The 21591-nt window shown below is 39.4% G+C and overlaps 2 protein-coding genes across 2 annotated transcripts; one reads left to right on the top strand and one right to left on the bottom strand.

Annotated features, from left to right (window-relative positions):
• The first annotated feature begins 3790 nt into the window (after positions 1-3790).
• On the top strand, positions 3791-8170 carry LOC139283457 (tropomyosin Per a 7.0102). The gene is made up of 6 exons (XM_070903467.1): positions 3791-3890; positions 4200-4274; positions 5704-5742; positions 5992-6153; positions 6275-6358; positions 7498-8170. The coding sequence occupies exons 1-6, from the start codon at positions 3792-3794 to the stop codon at positions 8035-8037; spliced, it is 999 nt and encodes a 332-aa protein (XP_070759568.1). The 5' UTR covers position 3791; the 3' UTR covers positions 8038-8170.
• A 2402-nt stretch (positions 8171-10572) lies between these two features.
• Positions 10573-19846, bottom strand: avil (advillin). Its single transcript, XM_070902004.1, has 20 exons — positions 19803-19846; positions 19446-19567; positions 19200-19274; positions 18754-18950; positions 18563-18671; positions 18367-18477; positions 16949-17154; positions 16777-16855; positions 16492-16590; positions 15895-16048; positions 15662-15762; positions 15105-15242; positions 14792-14950; positions 14470-14649; positions 13552-13709; positions 13324-13468; positions 12965-13153; positions 12812-12880; positions 12036-12146; positions 10573-11690 (listed from the first exon to the last, which is right to left on the bottom strand). Exons 2-20 carry the CDS (start codon positions 19503-19505, stop codon positions 11577-11579), a joined length of 2454 nt encoding a protein of 817 aa, XP_070758105.1. The 5' UTR covers positions 19506-19567; positions 19803-19846; the 3' UTR covers positions 10573-11576.
• Positions 19847-21591: the final 1745 nt, after the last annotated feature.

Consider the following 21591-nt stretch of genomic DNA (forward strand, 5'->3'; position numbering starts at 1 on the left):
GACGATGCGTGGACACCAGGCAATGCAACTTTTTTGCTTTCTTTTTCTTGTCTTTTCACTCGCTTTATCCCGTTATATCCCCTCTCTCGGACGTGCGCCGCTCCTTGCCTTATCCTACAAAAGGCAGGGGATCAGTGACATGCATCTAATCCAATACGATCACCCCGAAGTTGCTTTTTTTGTTTTTGCAGCAGGAGATTTTGCAATAAATTTTCAAAAAAAAAGTAGGTCCCAGTGTGCCTCGGTGCGGGCTGTTTGGACTGAAAGTTAACAAATTATCTGTCTGATGAATACATAGCCCGCTCACATGTAGTATACTGGTTGTTTGGGGTCCTCTGTACAATTTAGTCCATGGAGGTGTGTGTGAATGTTCAGAAGTGTCACTGAAAAATGTGCAAGTGCGGTCAAAAAGGGGCTCTTTATATATCTCAGCTGCCCGGTGTCGTAATCCGTCTCCATTGGCTAAGATTGCAACAAAAGGCTTTTAGGTCTGTCACCAAGTCAAGAGGGACAGAGCGAAGGGAGGGTGCGCGCACTGTTATGAGAGTATAAATGTTTTTTACAGTGCACAAACAAGGTCTCGCATTAGAGATATAGCCCAATTAGGTTATTATGATGATGGGATAAACTATGGTTCACTGCGCCTGTTGTTATACATGGTTTATTATGGTGTAAATTGAAGGGGGAAAAAAAGAAAAGCTTCATGTATTCCTCACGAATCCTCCACATCATCTCCTTAACCACACACAAACACACTCAATATCTATGGTGCCTTTTTTTAAACAAATAACCCATGATGATGATGAATCGTCACGTAGACCTACCAGCTGGCAGATTATTTAGAAGTTGCACGAGCTTGTCCGATGCAGGGCTCTCCAAACTGAGCGTCAAAGTATCTGTGAACCAGTAGAGTAACAACTGGCCTTTTCATTGAAAAGCAAAGGCCCTAAAATGCACAACTGTGGTTTTAAAAAGCCGCATCCCAATGTAATAATAAAAAATAGTGCTAAGTTAATAGCTATATTAATAGACTGATTGTAGTCATGCAGTAGCAGCAGGTCTGCATACTTGTATATCTTATATTATTGTGTATATAGACTTTATAATGTATATAGGCCTACTTTTATTTGTTCTAATCAGAGTAGTAGCTATGAGTTTTATGAAAATGTCACGTTTTTAGTCTCTTCATGAATTACTGTGGATTTTAGAATATTAAGTCTTCTGTGTGTCACATTTGATCTGTAAGTCAAAATGTCATCCTATCTGATCAAAATGTAGCCCAACTACAAACCAGGCACAGACTCTGTATTCATGACTGTATACGTGCTTCATAAAAGTTGTGATATCTCTGGAACAGATTTCTTCATGTACAAATTGTACCTCATAGAGCAATGAGTCTCTCAGCGAGGCTTCACTGACCCACTAGTGTCATCTGCTGGAGGAAAACACAGTTGCAGCTGCAGAACAGATCATGTTTCAGTCATTAGTTTTCATGTGTGCTGCATCGGTCACTCCTTATTGTGTATATATATGGGAAACACTGTCACTGGTGTTTCCACACATTTCCTTTCTTTCATTCTCTTACTGTAAAATTTGCAGCTTAATTCCAGTTTAATTGTATGTGGGAATCTCTCGACAGCAGGAAGCAATGCTATTAAGCAACAACAATCACCTCTTTAAGAATCAAATGTAGTTTGAGTGATAAGAATTATCTAAATTAAACAGATTGAATTAAAATTTGTAACAAAGGGTGGTAATAATTAGGACAAGTCTTTTGTAGAATAAAAGTTACATATCACACATACGTAAGCAACACTTTTGCTGAGCGTTAGATGAGAAGATTGATATTACTCTCATATTTGCCCGTTAAATATGAAGCTGGAGCCAGGAGACGGTTAGCTTAGCTTAGCATAAAGACTGGAAACAGGGGAAAACAGCTAGCTTGGCTCACTCCAAAGGTAACAACATCCACTAGCTCCTCTAAAGCTCACTAATTAACAAGCCAGGCTAGCTGTTTTCCCCTGTGTCCAGTCTTTATGCTAAGCTAAGCTAACCAGCTGGTGGCAATAGCTGTGTCTTTGCCTTACATACATAAGAGATGTCCAAATATCCAAAATATCCAAAATGTACATTTGCATTGTAAATGCACAGCATCAAATACTATATGTCTGCTGAACAGATGCAAAGCGGTCTGTTGTTTACATGTGCTGACAGATATATGAACCCTGAATCAAACTCTATCAGACTGTATCATGATGATCAGAGTTTCTCTCATTTGATGCACACACTCATTCATCTTATTCTCCTACTGTGGATCTGTATAAATGCATTGCTTTGAAGTCTGACTAGTGGCTCCAGAGGATTATCTGTGGAACAGAACTGGGGTCTGTCTCAGCCATCTCAACTTGCTGCTTCTGTAAGCTCCAGCTCCACCTGTGGATGTATGAATATGGGTCTCCTCAACGTATAAACAACTCTTGAGTCTGCGGCACCCAGACCTTCTTTCCACATAGGAAAGCCCCATTTTTGAGTCTGAGATCAAGGCCTTGGGAGCTGCTGGACTTTTTGACCTTCAGCCTTTGGATGCTGAGCTTTTATCCGCCATGATTAATAGGAAACTGATGCTATGGAACAAGGAGAGAGCTGTAAAGTGCTTCATCTATGCACCTTCATATTCACCATGAGCCACCTCACTCAATAGACTTTTTGACATGTCACAGTAGTTAAAGAACAGGTTTAAATAATAATTAATGATGGCTGAATGCCATTTAGCTGCTTCAGTTTCAGGGTCCTGGTTATTGTTCATGCTGGCTCACTGTCACACTGTCATGACTCCCTGAGACACTTGAATACAACGGAGCCATCGTTGTCATTAGTAACACCTGAGCTTTTCCTACTAGTATCATATAAGCTCATAAATAAGTTGACAAAGTAATAAAATAATATATTCATGAATAAATTAAGAAAGGTGCAATTTGAGATATATATATATATATATATATATATATATATATATATTTTTTTTTTTTTTTTTTTTTTTGTAAAAGAGATTTAAGGATGTTAAAAGTACCTCTATGTTAACAGTCAAAAACAGTTTCTCAATGAAGTAATGTTTTTCTCCTTTTCTTAAAATGTATCTTAAGTCACTATAAAGTTGAATCTGCTTGTTCCAAATCTTCTTGGAAACTATATGATGATATATGAGTGAAATACAAACCCCAGCTGTCACATTTTCATCATTACTTCAAACAGGAAATGTTCTTGTGACAGACATTTCCCCTAATTCAGCCTTTGGTATCTTTGGTTTGAGCAGTGCATGGCTGTCCAACTTGCTTTTATGTAATGTTGTGTAATTATATTTTGTAAGTGTAGTGAGCAGGGTTTTTTTTAATGTTTTATTGTACTCACAACATACACATAAACCATCAAGCTCACCTAGTGATGCTTTTAGGCCGAGTTTCAGCACGTAGGACTTGACATGCGCAGTGGTGCTTATCTGAACTTTAAAACACACAAGAATTAATTTACTCTTAACCCTCCACGGTGTATGAAACTGACTCGCTTCTACTGTGAAAGCCTGATCTTTGACTTCTCTGTCAGTGTGGGCGGAGTGAGGGCGGTGTTAAAGACAGTTTGGTCCCCGTGGCTCTTCGTAGATCACGGCCTGGGCGTCGGCAGTTAGCTCACTACTGCGTAGGCAGGACACAAACACCAAACACCACTTCACAATCACCCAGAGAGCTCGGAGGTGTCTGTTACATAAACGGGAAACTTATTATAAAACATAAAAAATGCATTCAGTCACTCTGGACAGCAGTGGTTCACCAAAGAAGCGGCCGTTATCTCGGGGAATAAGCGAGGATGAGTCTCTCCGCAGCATTATAAAAGAGGTGAGCGGAGAAATCACGGCGTTATTGACTGTTTAGAGCTAATGCTAAAGCTTACGTCAGGGTTGTGTTACCTTTCAGAATTAGATTTTTTGAACAATTAACGTTAGAAAATATAGTCGGTGTGAAGCTAAGCTATATTATGAACTGTTTAAGACTGAACAACGGCTGAATTGAACATCCGGACTCTTTTAAACAGGCCTGTAGCTTCAGTTCACTTCCCCATTGTCAGCTAGCTTCTTGTGTTGGTGCTGTGGCTGTATGTGATGCTAGGCTCTGACTACCTGAGGTGTGGCTTTATCCCCTTATCAGACCGACAGCTCATCCAGGCGTCTGACACGGAGCGACAGCCGAGCAGGCACCCTGAAGAAGAGGAGCGACAGTCAGGTAGGAGCCAGATAACATGAGCCGCCACCCAAGAGTGGTCAGAAAAATCGAAACACCTGTACATTATAATGATCTTTGGCTAATCAGACCTGTCCGTGGTCCTGGATGTCTCTCATGTGTCATTATCATTGCAATGAAATGCTAATGCATAAACAGTAGTGGAGAGTAACCAAATATATTTACTCAAGTACAGTTTTGAGATACTTGAGCTTGAATATTTCCATTTTATGCTACTTTATACTTCTATTCCACTACATTTAATTGGGAAACATTGTACTTTTTATTGCACTAACTACATTTAACTGACAGCTATAGTCAGATTAAGAGTGTACACAAAGAAACATGATAATCTTTTAAAATGCAGTACTTTGCCACATTTTGCATAAGTGATTCCCAATCTTTCCAATTAAAAAAGAACATTGACTAGTTACAATAGTAAAATGCTACTTACATATTGTTGCATCAGTGTTGACAGTCTCATAATGTCATATACAATAATGTTTCAGTTACATGGGGACATTTTTCTGCAGAAGTCATTTTAATTTTGATACTTAAAGTACATTTTGGTACATCTGTACAATTTTCATGAGTAACTTAAACTTGTTATGGAGTATTTTTAGATTGTTGTATTGGCACTTATACTTGCTATGTCTCTGTCTGGCACATTCCTGTTTTCTAAATTTACCACTACTGAGGTGAAAAACTGATCTTTATAAGTAGGTGTTGCACCAAATTCCATGATGTGATTATGAATGACAGCAATATTGCCACTGCAAACGTTTTTATCACACTTAATCACATAATGTGTTTTGAGAGCTGTTATCTGTGTATGTAACATGGTGCCTCCATGGTACAGTATTCAGATAAGGTCACACCTTTTGATAGCTGCAATGTCTGTGTACCAAAGTCTGTGACTCGTCAGATTCTGTGACGCTAGAAGATAAACTATATGAAAATGACATAAGAACAAAGGGTCAACCAGGTGAAGTGTTGACACTCTTCAAACAAATCCATACTTTACAGTTTCTGCTACCACAGCTATCAAATATTTGACCCTATCTAAATACTACTTTTGGTAACAGCTGCTTTCAAAATAAAGTATGATTAACTTAAACAAAGAGTTATTGTGCGTGACTTCATCAATAGAAGTAAAGGAGCATCTCAATAATCGTAAACAAACTACCAAAACATTAATTGAAGTCCTGCAACACATGGTACTTTATGAAGCTTATAATGATTTAATTTGTGAATTAATTCTATAGTCATTTCTAATCCTATAATTTGCAGGTTATGTGTTGTACAAATGTTATAGTTATTTTGTGTAAATAAGAAGACCAAAGGCAGATCACCTTATACAGCCGTTTAGAACATGTTTATCTTGATTTAAGTATTATTTACAATTGAACTTGAAGTTTTTTTTTCCTTTCAGCAGTCTGAGCAGGACCTCTTCATGGGACTCCCAGAAATGGTGAGTATTTCTTACTGTTATTACAATTATGTTGATTATGACTATTTAAAGTCTTGTTCACAGTCCTGTCAGGCCTAATAGATCACTGCAGCGAGACATATTCCTTTACATATGGAGGGATTGTCACGCTTCCAGATGAGGCCTCCCACTGATGCCTCTGAGAGCTCGCTAAACACTTGCCCACCCACTGACTGTCATGCGTTCCTCTGAAGTTGCCCACACTGATTTGAAACTGTGCTTGTGTTGTAGCTGGAGCTGCAGGCCAGCTATGACGAGGTGGTGCAGGAGCTGCGTGGGCTGGAGGTCGAGCGAGAGGCTCTGTTGTTCCAGGTGGACGTCCTGCAGGACACGCTGGAGGGTGTAGAGGAGCTGCTGGCTGAGGCCCAGAGGGAAGCTGGACAGGCTAGCTTGGTACGTCGAGGCCACATATCGACTGCTTTTAGTCTTCACCCTTTCTAATGAGAAGTTTGTTTTTGTCCCTCGTTGTAACAAAGTATGACACTAACAAGCTGCTGGTCGTCTGCATTTGTAGGAGCTGGGACGAGAGAGGGAGGCTAAGAAGAAACTGGAGAGCATGGTCTGCTCTCTGATGCAAGAGTTGGAGAGATTAAAAGAGGTAATGTGACAATTTAAAGGAGAACATGCATAACATTAGAGAGGCACAAGGTGTTTGAATTGATGCATACAGAAGTCTTATGGAGCCTGTTACAGCAGGAGCGTGATCACTTCTTATTGAAAGTGAATAATGGAGACGGTACATGTTTTTGTTTTTCTAAGCAAGTCTTAACCTTTCTCTGCCGACTTATTCTAATAAGTAACTATGTCGTAAGCTTTGGCAGGACGTCATGTACTCTAATGGTACACTCAGTTCCTCATGGTGTGTTGTTGGTCTGCTCACTGGACAAAGTCATACAGTATTAAATTTGAGCATTAACAAATAATGTTTACTGTGAAATGAGATGTTGCGGTAGACAGAGCCAAGTCATCACTGCTATATGGAGGCCAAGAAAGGCCATAAGGATTTTAAGTTCATAAGCACTTCAATGCCTAATGATGAAATTGAATGACTATTGAATATTAAAATGTAAGTTACACTTAATTTATAGCATTGAAATATTACCATCTACCTGAATTTATATGGTTTGAATTCCTCTTTGAAATTTCCAGAAGTCATTGAGTGCTATTTTCTTTTTTAGAGTTCACAAATTCAGATTTTAATGATCAAATATCCAATATCAAAAATAAAACTGCATTCAGGCTTCTCAAATTCAACTGTCATTGATCATTTCAGTTTTAATCAAAGTCAAGTCAGGTCAAAAAAATCAAATCAAATTGGATTGGTGAAATTCGAAAATTCAAGGTGAAAACTTAAAACTTGAACATTCGGACTGCTAAAGATGGTCAGTTCTTGCTCTGTGAGGTTACGATCCGTCGGTCATGTGATCCAAGAAAGAAAAATTCAGATGAGCACCTGGAAACCGTCAACAAGTTTAAATGGGGAATTCAAACCAAATAAATATTTCAATATCATAAACATAATATTAAATATTCAGTAATTTATGTTAATGTCAGTAGTTCACAATTGTGTATCCAGATGTTCATATAACTATGGATTTCATGGCTTTTCTTTGCTTTCATATTGGTATGGATGGCTTTTTAAACAAAATAATGAAATAACTTTCAGATGCAACTATATTTAGTTGCATCTGAAAGGACAATTGATTTTCTTATGGACAATTACATTTCTCTTTGCAGGAAAGGAATATCGAACCACCAGCGAACGCGCGTGGAAGTGTGGATGAGATAACGAGACACCAAATAAAAAATGATGAAAGGGAATTGGTGAAAGCCTCACACAGAGAAGAGAAAGACTCGTCGCTGTGTGAAAGCAGAGCGTCAGAGGAAGTGGGACAGAGTGAGGAGGCAGAGGATGAAGGCAGCGTCCTGGCGAAGCTGCGGAAGATGGTCAGTAATCCCCTAAACAACATGCCCTCTCTTGCACTGGACAACCCAGCCTCTGAAGACGGTGTCCTGCAGAGGCCTTACAAAAACGGCGTCGAGGTTGTCGACGGGCAGGATCCCTCTCCGGACAGTAACGACACAGACAGCATAAGTGCCTACGAGGATGCGTCTGCTGAGACTCCAGAGCAGGACAGGCTGTTTCCGGGAGAAGCAGACACTTTGGAGCTGCCTGATGATTCAGAGAATAAAGAGAAAAGTCCGACTAACAATTGGCAGGTCAACGACGGCGAGACCCAAGACCCCAAAAACCCAGAACTTTGTGTCATGTCTTAACTAATCTGTTTTACCTACTGCTGGGCAAAAGGTCAAAGGTAATTATTGATCACTTGGTGTAATTCAAGAGCTCTTTGATTCGCAGTTTACTCGCATCTGATATTTATGTTCTTAGAAAACTTTGAGGCCAACAGTAACATTCAGAGTTGTAGTTAGAGCTCCAACAAATAGTTGATTAATCTTTCGATTGAAAGAAAGTTAACTATTTTGACAATCGATTTATCGTTTCTGTCATTTTTCATGTAAACACGCCAAACATTTGCTGGTTTTAGCTTCTCAAACGTGAGCATTTGCTGCTTTTCTTTGTCATATCTGACAATATCTTTGGGATTTGACCGCTGGTGGGACAGAACAAGCTATTTGAAGACGTCACTTTGGGATCGGAATATGTGATGGTCGTTTTTCACTATTTTTTTACCTTTTTATAACTAAATGATTAGTCGAGACAATAGTCGGCAGCTTAATTGATAATGAAAACAATGGTTAGTTGCAGCCCCAGTTGTTATACACTGTAGTAGAGTTGTAAGTTTCAGTTTTAAATTCACAACAAAGGAACTCAGGATCCCCTAATGACTACTTTATATTATTTGCCAATAATTCCCTTTTTATGTCTTAATGTCTTATACTTTTCTTTTTTAAAGTATGTGGATGAACATGGAAAATACTCCATGCGGCTTTGACCGTTTACCTCTTTGGTAACTTCTTTGTATACTAACAGCTGCCAGGACACAAGTCAGGATTTACCTGTTTACAAAACACAGTGAGCTCTCGAAGTATTTGGACTGTTGCTGTTTTGGCTCCAATCATAACTACAGAGAGACAGTCTGAACATTTCACACGCTCACAGCTGTTAAGTGCATTTAAAGATATTTGGTGTGGCTGTCCTCAGCCGTAGAGCTCACTCTAAAGAAAGTTTAGGGCGTGTTTGATGTCGATCTTTGGAAGCTGAGATCAGATACAGGTAATCAAAGGCAGGTGTTAGTAAGGTTATAAGATACGGAATTTTTAAGTAAGGGAAAATGCCATCTATTTACTGCCTCGCTGATCTTAACCAGAACATTTATTTTTTTATCTTTTAATACACAGCTCTTTGTCCTGTGTTTTATTTTGAATTTAGGCAAATTGATTTAGCTGCATTTGCACTTTCTTGTATTGTGGCATAAATTTGTCAGATTACATTAGAAACAACATTCCCTTTACAACCAAACACGTTGGCGAGAAATGATCAGCTGACCTGCTGCAGGCTGTATTCTCTCCGCCTGCATGGTGATACTGTATGGTTGCACATGTGCAGTGAAACTTGCTGAAATTAGTCTCTTTGGATGTCTCTGATTGCTGTACACTTTGTATTTAATCGCTTTTTTAATGTTCATTTTTTACAATGTTACTTCTTTTTTTATGCTTGAGGCAAGAATCGACCCTTTCACCTCATTTGAGATCAATAGTTTGCATGAGCACCTAAGAATGTATATTGATTTCTAAACTGCACAAGAACTGATCTGTGCCATTTATTCGTACTTTTGCACGCAGTACTTTCACACATATATTAAACAATAGTTTAATCTGAGTTATTTACTGCGGAAATTGGTGTGTTGGAGGGATTTTTAATTTTCTTTACAAATAATGTATCACTCTGTCAGTCCCTAAGTTTAAGGTGGATCTTTCAACAAATAAGTTCAGTTTTGATGGACCACATCATGTGACACTAACATTTCTTTTTAATTTTGATAACTTGATTCTGTCATACGGAAAACAAAAGTAGAACAATATTAATACATTTTAAGGAAATAATTATAATAAAAATAATAGGTGTTTGTTTGCAGTTCGCTGCATTAAGCTGCATGTCGTTTTGTGGGTTTAAGGCAGCATATTAATGTTTGTATTGACCCATTTGTCTTCTGCATTACTTTTATCACACAGGCCTATTTCAACATAATGCTGGTTCACATGCAAATACTTGATTATCTGTTGTGTAGGCTGTCATGATGCACAAAGCATCGGAGAAACAGCAGCTCAGATGACATGTCACAAAAACTGAAGTAGTGTTACTGTAGTACTGTTACTGTAGTACTGTTGCTGTAGTACTGTATAGTCCGTTCTTGAACAATCAGGTCATTTGCAACCACAGCTATTCAGATATCATTGGTTATTGATGTTCTTGTCATCAACAGTTCATTTTGTTTTCATATTAATTCCCAGGTCAAAGGATTTGGTTTGTTTCAGTGAACCAGTAAAGGGATGTTGAACTGATCAACTGATAATATCACTGGTTCAGTTTTAGCGTTTAGAGCTCACAGCAGTGAGTTTCTGACAATTTATCGAGTAATCATCGGATTGTTTCATTTCCACACAACAATGCAAAAAATATGTTCTTACTGTAATTTGATGCGTTTTATGGGTCTAGACATTTTTGACTTGTCCTGAGCTTTGTAATAAATGTTCAGATGTAACAGTGAATGACATACATTTATACTTGTAATTGAAAGTACATTGCAGACATATCAAAATAAAAGCAGTCAATAATGCTGACGCTGATTTGTCATTTATTTTGACTTAGATTTGAAATATCCACGACATGACAAAGGAATCACCATCATCAGCAGCTTTAATGTGTATTGACATTTCAAACTAAATATCTGTAACCAGCGCTGGGATGATGGATGAATCCCTCACAAGACTTCTCATCATCTTGTGTTTTGAAGATGTTGATAAAGAAACTGGAATGATCAGTTTAGCCGATGTCTCGGTCTAGTTTTTCTTAAGTCATTATAGACTAATTCCACACGTTTGGTGGTGCCCTCAGAGTGTGTTTAGAGAAACTGTCCGGTAACTAAATGGATGGAAACTTGAAATTAAATGTCACCTCCCCCTTTGCCAGATGATTGGCAATCTGTTCCTGTGAAAGTCACTAAATTAAGTTAATTCACTTCTAAACTGGCTTCAAGTTTTTCATTTTGTTCCCAGAAGTATTTTGGTCTGACATGTTGTGACATTATTTGTCCAACAGATGGCAAAGTAGCCTTCTGTCTAAAGGGGAAATCAACACTTTTTTACATTTGGTTTGGTGTTAATGAGTGATGCTCTGGTTCTGGTGATCTTTCTAAATAGTTTTTATATAATGTTTATTGCCTAATTTGTCTTTTTCTATTCACTTCAATGAGGACTGAAATTCTAAAGTCATTCTTCGGTCTGGACTAAGCTGCGTTATTTAAGCCATGCCATGAAAACACAACACACACGGCAGAATAAACAATACACTTCATATTTTTTCATACTGAGAGTTCAAATAATATCATCTCAATAGCTCTTAATTAAACATTGTCAACTGAACAACATCACAGGTTAAAAAATAAAGTATTCAAGACTTGAAGTGATTTGAAACAAATAAAACCAGAGGATGAAAAGACACATTATTACAAATTAGTCCTTTCATCAAACAGAGATTGAGCTGAAGTGGAAAGTCAGTAGTTGTAGCTGACACAAAGAGAGGCCTCCTGTTGTCTTTTAACAGTAAACATTCAAATACAGAAGAAATATGATCAAAACATCCCCTTTTCTTTCTTCAGGTTCAGTTGTTTCCACTGAGGCAGGCTCGCGAAGTCGTCTTTGGTGATCCCAAACACGTCGCTGAAGTCAGAGTCAGAGAGGTGTTTCTGAAAACAAGTGACAACAAATGACGAACAACGCCGGTTTCTTTTCCTTGAGTTGGTGAAGCACACGTGTGCTCTGCAAAGCAGCAAAGCTGCCAAATAGTAACTGAATTAAACATTAGAAAATCATTGGTAAAGCTTTGTTTTATGGACCCATAATTTCCTAAGAAGAACTTTGTCATTTTGTACCAATTGTAGGGAAAATAGCGACAGCAGCTAGACACCCTGACCATAAACAAAGTCTACACACTAAAATGTAATGATTTATGTTATGGGTGCTTGTGTTTTAGTATGGCAAGTCCTCGCAATGTGACTGTGTAAACACATTTATGTCACACACACACCTACCTCTTTCTGGGTTGGGTCAACACCTTCAGGCAGCTCGCTGGCGAGCTTGTTGATCAACTCATCAGGTGGAAAAGACTGAAAGTTTTTCTCACTTTCAACACAGTTCTGCTCCTAGAAAGTCACATTCAGGTTCAGGTTAAGATTCTTAATCTATGAATCTTCAATAATATATCACTTACTGGCTTTGAATAGGCTAGAATAGACACACTTTTGGTAAGAGAATGGTAGATAGATAGGTAGAGTAAGTTTTTAACTCCTGTCCCTGTCTTTTTGTCGTAAGTCCTCCACATATTCAAGGTTGGCTAGCTAAAAATAAATAGGTTAAAAGTTCTTCATGATCCTGGTCTGGGACGTTGACCGTGTGATTTTAATGTCCCCTGTACGAGCCCATGTCATCTCTCCTGCCTCTCCCCTCATGTTCACTTCTACATGTTTACTACCAAAATAAAGCTTCCTGGTTACATTTTTTGTCATCATATTTTAAAATCATTGAATGCCATTCAGCAGCTACACTAAAAAAGGAATTGCTGACCTGGTAATGCTGGTAAAACATGAGGTAAGACTGGACAATTGCTGCCCAGAAGTAATTCCTGAATGTCCCTCTGTATATCTGTGTGAAATCTAACAATAACACGACCTCTTTACCTTCAGGGCTAACATAGAGACTTTATGCCAACATGTAACATTGCATGAAGAGGAAGATGTTACCATTGGATCAGACAAATAACCATTTCTGTTGCCTGAAAAGCTTCAAATATGAACAAGACTTTACATACAGTTGTAACAAGAACAGGTGATGCTACATCTCCCAACTCCTTCTTCAACTCCTCGTAGCTCTTTCCTCCCTAAAAGAAACAAGTTTGTCAGTGTTTGTTTGTTTTTTTCACTCATCAATGTACATGTTGATGCTCTATTTCAAAAACACTCACACTCCATTTGGAGGGGTCCCAGGCTGTGAACCACCCAGTGAAGGTCGGCGGCTCATGTCCTTGCTTGATCAAGATGATGGGGGTGTCTGGGTCTCTGGTGCCCGGGTGGGTGCGCAGGTACTCTTGGCTCGTGACTACTGCTTCTTTGCGCTCCACCTCATTGGCCTCTTTACCAATCCAGAGAAACACCTGTGACCAACAATAAGAAAAGGACTTAACTGATTTAAGATTTCCCCAAGCATCATGGAACAAAAAAAGCCTACACAAAAATGTACAGTTCTAATGTACCATTGTTTCTACCATCGGCACGAAATAAGGCTATATTGGCCATATTCATTACACACAGTGTCACCTCATACCTGGTCCCATGTGTCCAGTAGCATGACATCGTCCTCATTGAGGTCGTCCTGTATGAACTGAGTCACCTCGGTCACGATGAAACGGCCCGTCTTATTGGAGCATTCAAACAGGCGCGGCTGGTGGTCTGAAACCGCCTGCTGTAATCTGTGGACAACAACATATGACAACATGTGCGTTACCATCGCTCATGAAGCTCATTTGCAGATATTGGTATAATTCATCATTACCTCTTGTCACTAGCATAGGGAGCTTTCCCTCCAAGCAACTGCCAGAATTCAATGGGCTCCTGACCCTCCGCCACAATCTCCTCAGAGCCTCTCTGGGAGTTCTCGGCAATCACAGCGCTGATCTCCTTTGCCATGGCTCTCTCATCGCCACTTGATCCCTGGGGACAAAATATTTTGATCATTATGAGCTATATTGTCATGGAAAGTTTGAGGTTATGATCTAATTTGATCAAAAAGAACGTGCAATAACAAAGAGTTTTGTGACTATTTTGCTCAGGAGCTGCAGAGATTCATCCTTGTGTCAGCCTGACAGGCTTGAACCAAGTCCTTCCTGTCTTATAGTACATTATATGGCCAAAAGTATGCGGACACCCAAACATTACATCTCATATGTGGTTGTAGATTATCTCATTCAAAACTATGAGTATTAATCTGCTGCTACAACAGTCTCCATTATTCAGACTTCCCAATAGATTTTTGAACCTGGCTGCAGGGATTTGCTCCCATTCAGCCACAAAACCATCAGTGAGGTCAGGAACTGGTGTTGATCAACACCTGCCTCACAGTCTGGGTTCCAGATCATCTCAAAGGTGTTGGATGGGGTTGAGGTCAGGGCTCTTCGCAGGCCCGTTTTCCATTTCTTTATGGATCTGTGCACAGGGGCGTTATCATATTGAAACAGGAAAGGGCCTTCTCATAACCACAACCCTTACTGCTACTCTACTAAAGAGCTAACTAAAGAGCTTAGTCCAAAACCTTGAAAGACAGACATTTCTGGATATAGGCTTCTACATACTTTTGGCCATATAGTGTATTAAAATGTTTTTACCTTCATGTAACCACAGATTGTGTATCTGTGGAACATACATACAGAAATACATAAAATACAAATAATACAATAAACACCATCTTCTTTACCTTTCCGCACCACAGATACATTGCTGACTGGCTCTTTAGTAAAAACACATCATTGGAGTTCAAAGAGGTGGCCAGGGCTGAAACCTCAATGGCTTTTGTGTTGGACGGGTCAGAACCATGGACCTGGAACAACCTTATTGGTGGCTCTGGGTCAGAAGACCCTTTTCTAGATGTGCCGCCCTAACAGAAAAAAGAGAAATATTCTGCCTTGTATAAATCCTCCAAAAATGAACACAACACACAGATATCAATATCCAATAACCTGTGAAAAAAATGAAAAGGCTGAATGTTTCCAAAGAAATTATTATAAATGCAGTCGTACCTCAAAGATGACCATTTTACCCTTGAAAATCGCCAGAAAGTGTCTCGGTTCTTTGCCCATTGTTAATCTCACTTGAACTGGCTCATCGCCGTACTTCTGATCCAAGTCCACAGCCTGAAATGCTGAGGCTGCCAGTTCATCCTGTGTCGCATGACGCCCCTGGAATAATAGGTGGTTTAGTAATTTAATTTCATCATAATACAGGGGTACAGGTAGGGGTGGGGACAGCAAAGGATACACTTTTTTGTAAGCAACTCTGTAGTACACCATTACATTACTCTGTAAGTCACTGGGTATTACAGCAAATCTTCACCTGCCAAATATAGAGCAGGTAACACTTCTTGTTGTTGACCAAGTAAGTGTAGAGGATCAGGTAGCAGTCTCCTCCGTAGAAGTATCCGCACCATTCAGGGTCCACAGGCACAAGCTCCAGATTCTCAATTCTCCACACCTGGCCACATCAAGCAGGTAAATTAACTCTGAATCACAAGTGGCAGCAAACTGCTGAAAGCTTCAAACAAACCACAGAGATCAGAGCGTCAACACCATTTCTTATCTCCTGTGTGTGTAAAGTCTGTAGCGGTCGCTAGCGGCCCCGTGAGGCTGTAATGCTCACTACACATTAGAACAAAAATGTTGGAGGGATGATGAATGGAGGCAAACCTTGCTGTTCTGTACTGCTGGTAAGAAATACAAAGCAAAGTACTGATTTTATGTATAGTGGCCATTTTAGGACATCTCAGACTCAGATATCTTAGCTCTTCATTAGTGACAGTATTCAGTCATTAGATTCGGGACCAGTTGATACTGGTCCGGGATGATGACTGGTCCTTCACAAAGTAAATTCAGATTCAATTGTCACATATATACCTCCACTTGACCGGTGCCATTGTCCACCATCCGCTCCTGTGCTGCGACCTCTGGTGTCACGTGCATCAGAGAGGCATCAAATTTTTCCTGTGTGATGTGAGCTAAAGCACGAAACAAAATCATTAATCGACAACCAATTGAGTTTTTTTTTAGAAGAAAAAGATATATATAGGTACTAATAGGTACTTTAGTCTGTGCTTGCTGTGTTTTTGTGAATTTAAGAACACACATACCCACTTTCCCTCTTGTATGCACTTTGCCCAGACCCTGAGTCTGGTCCTTTACAGTCCACCTCTGGAACAGCTGCTTGAAGAGAGCTGACTCTGCCCCGTCATTCACTGTCTCCACATTTGTAGTGATCGCGTAATTTTTCGCTTTGATGAAATCCTAAAACAGCCAGTCAGAAAAAAACATAGGGAATACACTGCAGTCTAATACAACAATACTACAATAAATCCAACCTTCATAGAGGTTGAATTTTACTGCGTTATACTGACAAGTGCTTCTTTTATTTTGTCCACCCCATTTTATACCAATGAGGGTTGGTTAAACAACAGAAACACCTCTCTGCATAATACAGCTGTGTGTATGTACGCATATACACAAACTACATCCTCCAAAATGACCATGACGTGGAATCAACATTTAAAACAGTTTCAACAAAAACTGAACGTTAACCTTCATTAAAATATGATTTATTGCAGGACTGTTGCATTAGACTGCATTAGCTTTAGCAAATTGTACCTAATAAACTGGCACCTGAGTGTAAATACGGCATGCAAGAACAATCAAACAAAAGATAAGGATACATGTGAGGGTCTGATGCTTACCAAAGCTCTGCTCATAGCAGCCTGTCTTTCAGCTTTGTTGGCTTTCTTCCCCTTCCACACAAAGATTTTTGTCCCTCCCTGATCCAGGATGTAGCAGTCCTAAATAGATAATTACATAAGTGTACGTGACTAAATCATTAAATCACCTCCTTGAGCTGTTTTGTCAAAACGGTGGTGTTAAGAGTTTAAAGCCTTTAGCAGTACAGGAATGGGGAAATGTCAGACTCAGTGGACAACCATACCATCATATATAATGTATGTATCCTTTATGTTGCGCCAACTCACCTCATGGTTGAGGAGATCCTGAACCAGTGGTCTGCTAGCAACTTCTGAGACTTCCATCTGACCATCAGCATCTGACACACTGAAATGAAAGCACAAACATATAAGAAGAAACAAACACCACTTTAACTGGAAATGGAGGAACACTGGACATCACGGTCGGGGAGCAGCTCACTGGTAAAGTGTGAGTTTTGACTTCTGATCCTGGTCGGCAGTTTCATCTGGAGGTCCATCCGTCGGCTCTGAGGTTCTTTCTCCGAGAACGCCCTTCAGGATCTCCATGTTCTGAGGAGAGTTGCTCTCTGCTTCACCCTCGACCACTCTGATCTCTGCCCGACCTCCCCTCTCTCTGTCTCGGATGTCTTTGGCCAACAACATGCCCTGAGAAGCAAAACACAGAAAAACTACACACTTCAAACTATGACTACTACCAGATATTAAAGAAACGTAAAACAAAATCTAAAATCTCATTGCTGTATCCTAATTTGTCACCAATTTTATCAAAGATATATGTGCAGGTTTTATGTTCATTCAGTAAAATCGTTTTCATTGGCACATAAGCATTTAGTCAAAGCTGAGCTGAAGCAGATATTAAAGGTGAACTTCACTGATTTTACACATGAAGGTCAGATTACTTGTCAGAAAGAGTGCTAGTCAGCCTCTGGAAATCGGTGTGTAATCTCTCGATCTGGGCTTCAGACTTCAAATTTATAATGGAAAGTTTGTATTACACACTGGGAGTTTACCAAGCAGTGTAAGTCTATTAACTTGCATTATGGGAAATGTAGGATCCAGTGTTTTTGGAGCTTGACCCACACTGGAGACGTCCGCATAGAAGTCAGCATACCTCGGCCTCTGTTCTTTTTTTAATCCGTCTCTTGCCTCCCAGCTTTGTAGAAGTGAAATACCAAATCATTGGAAAAGCCATTTAAATTAGATTTAAAAGGTAATTTTTTATATACACGTATAAGTTATATCTAACTAAGTTGGTCAAATAGTTGTATCTACTTACCATATTAGAAAACCTGTTATCATGATAGGACATAATACTAATTAACTAATGGCTAAATACTTCTGAACTAACCTAAATGTATAGTAGCCGAAATTATGTAAACACCTAGAATATGAATACCAATGATCTAAAGTTTCAGTCCTCTCTGCATTGTTGTTGTTTAGTTTTGAACTGTGTGCAATGGAATAATGATTCACTCAGAGCCTCCGGCCTTTTTGCAGGAAGAAGGAAATGAGCTTCGACTGTGCACTCCATAAAGGTTTAATGACGATATTTAGATCTGGTGAGGGCAGCACACAAAGCACCCAACTTTCTGTCAGACTTGTGTTAGGGTCTGCACCTCAAACGTACATAAACATCATAGATCCAGATAAAATGCTGAAAGCAGGTAAACTGGGGTTCAAGCACCCAAAACAACTCAAGTGTCACTCAGAAAGTTCAAAGAGTAAACACGGGACAGTTATTGTTATTATTGTTCACTGGGAAATAAATGGTAAGCAGAGCAAACTCTTGTATCTTTATATGTTTCTATGTGAACTCAACAGTATACACGAGCACCCACACAGTCACAAAAATCTTACTTTGAGCTTTTCCTGCCTGTTGCTCTTGGGTCCGTTCCACTGAACGATGGTCTTGCCAATGTCCAGCAAAAACACATCTCCAAGGTTGAAGCTCTTCCAGCTCATCTCCACCTGCAACAAATTAAAACACAAAGCAGTCTTTCTCCATGACATCCTCCACAACAGCGTTATGTAACCACTGTGAAGCGAGGCTCACCTCGTTTGCAACCACTCTTTTCTTTCCTTTGACATGAAGCAGCCTCTTAATGTCATAAGTATTGGTTTCAATGTGCCTCATGCCCGATGCAACTCCACCTTTCTTAAAGCTAAACAAGACAGAAAGAGGATTTGTATGGCTTCTTTTACTGTCTGTGAATGATGGTTCACTGTACCGACATTTTCACTCACATTATTCCTTGTTTGAAGTAGCCCCTGAACTCATCAGACTCGTGGTTCTGAACCTCACGGTGCTGGACCGGGGTGGAACCCAAAAACTCATCGAGCTGGATGGTGTAAACAGCAGCTGCGCCCTGTTCATCCTGAGTGGACTGCGAACCGATCCAGTAGTGGATATCATAACACAGAGAGTTGCTCACCTTCTGAGTCTGGAGAAACACAGGAGTGGAGAAAACAGTGTGTGTGTGTGTGTGTGTGTGTGTGTGTGTGTGTGTGTAGACGAGGAAGCTATCTGACATAACATAAAATACGAAAAGCATTTTTATCACTGCCTCATCATGCAAAACACATCACATATCCAAAGAGCAAAGTTCTACAAATACAACCGTGGGCTTTACTAAACAAACAAGCAGCCCTGGCATCCAAAAACCACAATGATGTCACCTTCTCAGACTTACAGACAGGAGTACGTAGCAGTCGCCCTCATAAAAGTTTCCATGAGATTTCTCGGGGACTTGTACCAGCTCCATTTTCTGTTGCACAGGGAGAAGAAGAAGAAGGTGTCCATTTTACTTTTATCTGATCTGATAACCAGTATTCCTCCCGTCATTTCTTCCTGGAGTAGCAGACTTTTTTTGTCTTTTATCATGAAACTGAACAGCTGATATGGGAAAACTCCAGTAACCACAGTAAAATCAAATTACCTCAACTCTCCAGATTATAATCCCGGGGCTGTGAGTTACTGCTCTGAATGTGTACTCCATGTTGTTCGGGTGCACTCAGACTCAGACTCAGTACACTTTCGTTTGCTTGCTTTTTTTTTTTTCTGGAAGAGGAAATCGTTTTGAAATCACTAATATAGAACTTTTTCGGAACATTAAATACAATTTCCTTCTGTACAACAATACAAAAGTTGACATTGTTTTAAAAAGTTTTCATCTTTAGTCTCTTTTCTCTTGATAAACTGCACAAAATAATATTTACAGCCAACTGAAATAGAGACCTAGAGCGAGCCAACATAATCAAATCTCATAGTTCATATGTTATCAAACAGAACATACCTGGTATTCTTGTCTGGAGACTTTCCTGTAAACCTCTATGGTCGTCCAACAGCTGATTTTCTCTCTGATAACAAAAGGCCCTCTTCTTCTCGGTGCCCCTAAAAGATTTGCCTGTGTTTGCATGTTTCAGGTCCTTTTGCAGGGTTCTGCCCAATCACTGAGGACGACACAAAATCCTGTAGGCAAATATGCTGAAAAAAAAGGATTGACTCATATTCAAATGCACACACACACACACACGCAGTAACACTGATCATGTCCATTCATTTTCCAGCCCACTAGGCCCTGTACCACCACTTTCGCACCATATATGGATATATGTACAGCTAAGGGTAGATAGACTGTCTATAGATAATAAGACAAGTGTTAATGAGCTTTTAACACATTCATTATTCTAGTAGAACCATAAAGATAACAATTATTTATTTAACGATTTATATTATTAGTCGTAGTAGTATCAGCCATGGTTGCAGCAGTAGTAAAAGCATTCGTTTAAGTATCATTATATATCTTATAATATATCCTGTGCATGCCATATGAATATGATAATGATGATGTAAACTTTACACATTCATAAACACACACACACAAACAGGCACATGGGCTCAGGGCTAGTTGTGCTTCACTCTGGCACTTTTACACATCAAAGTCTGTTTATAGGTGTTGGGGAGGACTACTGCATATGTGAGAAAAGTTGTATAAAGTATTTTGCATCTCCAGAGGGAGCTGCGTGAAAGTTGTCTCAAGTGACGTTCTGCTGTTAACACTGTAGGGGCTGAAAATGCCACAACATTTGGTTCTGATCTGATACCAAGTGATCTGTACTGTCGGTAGGGAAAACCACGTGTCATGATTTACGAGGTGTGTGCAATAACTCTGATCTTCATTACCACTGAGTGGTCTGCCAAACTTCAATTACTAATCACATGCATGTCAAAACACAAGACAGTTTTTAATAGTAAATAACAAATGTATGTTGTGTGAACTCTCTGAACTAATAAGGTGATCCTCGTTAGGTCACCCACCCACTTCTACCTGTTATCATTTAACACACTGAAACATTTTCCTACACTGCACATGAACACCTACACACACTCGCACATACTGGTTTGTTACAAACTAACATAACCACCTTTAAACCGTGCCATTTAATAATCATCTTATCCTGCTTTTACTTATATCTATCTGGTCTGATTCAGTGTTTTGTTTTGTTTTTTCACCTATAAATGAAAACTAAATGAATAATAAAAAAAGACTCATATTCAAATGAACACATCCTTCCACAAACAAACGTCAACCAATGATAGGGATGAAGGATAGGAAGTCATAAAGTCATAAACGTGCCTCATACTACCATTACCACTACCATTAAATGAACGTATAACTTTTTAAAGCTGACTTTTATATTCCTTCATCTAGAGGAATGTGTCTTGGAGAGATGAGAGTTCAGGGCATAACCGAGCAGTAAAGAGCAGACGCCATCTTTCACAGTTTTTTCTTTGAATGCATCGGTTAGTGATGTTACGAGAATGACAGCCGCCATGCTGTCAGTGGTGATAGTATATGTAGGCAGAAAAACTGCAGGGGTGCTAAAAATGTGAAAATGCAAAGCAATTCCATTGTAGTTTGTTCAGCACAGAAATAATACTGTTTTGGTTTGCAAAATCAATTTACCACTTCAGCTGCACAGCCTTCAATTTACATAAAATCACACGAGAGAGAGCATGAATGAAAGTCAGACTGCACTAGTTACAGCAAACCTATATAAAAACTTTTTACTTCATGTCTG

The sequence above is a fragment of the Enoplosus armatus genome, chromosome 3, assembly GCF_043641665.1.
Source record: "Enoplosus armatus isolate fEnoArm2 chromosome 3, fEnoArm2.hap1, whole genome shotgun sequence".
NCBI classification, from domain to species: domain Eukaryota; kingdom Metazoa; phylum Chordata; class Actinopteri; order Centrarchiformes; family Enoplosidae; genus Enoplosus; species Enoplosus armatus.

What these genes read in the sequence shown, in the direction of transcription:
- LOC139283457 (XM_070903467.1), top strand. Translation starts at nt 3,792, where the DNA reads ATGCATTCAGTCACTCTGGACAGCAGTGGTTCACCAAAGAAGCGGCCG. An exon ending in TCCGCAGCATTATAAAAGAG is followed by an intron (nt 3,891 to 4,199) that starts GTGAGCGGAGAA and finishes TCCCCTTATCAG; the next exon opens with ACCGACAGCTCATCCAGGCG. An exon ending in AAGCTGGACAGGCTAGCTTG is followed by an intron (nt 6,154 to 6,274) that starts GTACGTCGAGGC and finishes CTGCATTTGTAG; the next exon opens with GAGCTGGGACGAGAGAGGGA.
- avil (XM_070902004.1), bottom strand. Translation starts at nt 19,505, where the DNA reads ATGGAGTACACATTCAGAGCAGTAACTCACAGCCCCGGGATTATAATC. An exon ending in ACTGCTACGTACTCCTGTCT is followed by an intron (nt 18,951 to 19,199) that starts GTAAGTCTGAGA and finishes GTGTTTCTCCAG; the next exon opens with ACTCAGAAGGTGAGCAACTC. An exon ending in TTGACCCAACCCAGAAAGAG is followed by an intron (nt 11,691 to 12,035) that starts GTAGGTGTGTGT and finishes ACTTGTTTTCAG; the next exon opens with AAACACCTCTCTGACTCTGA.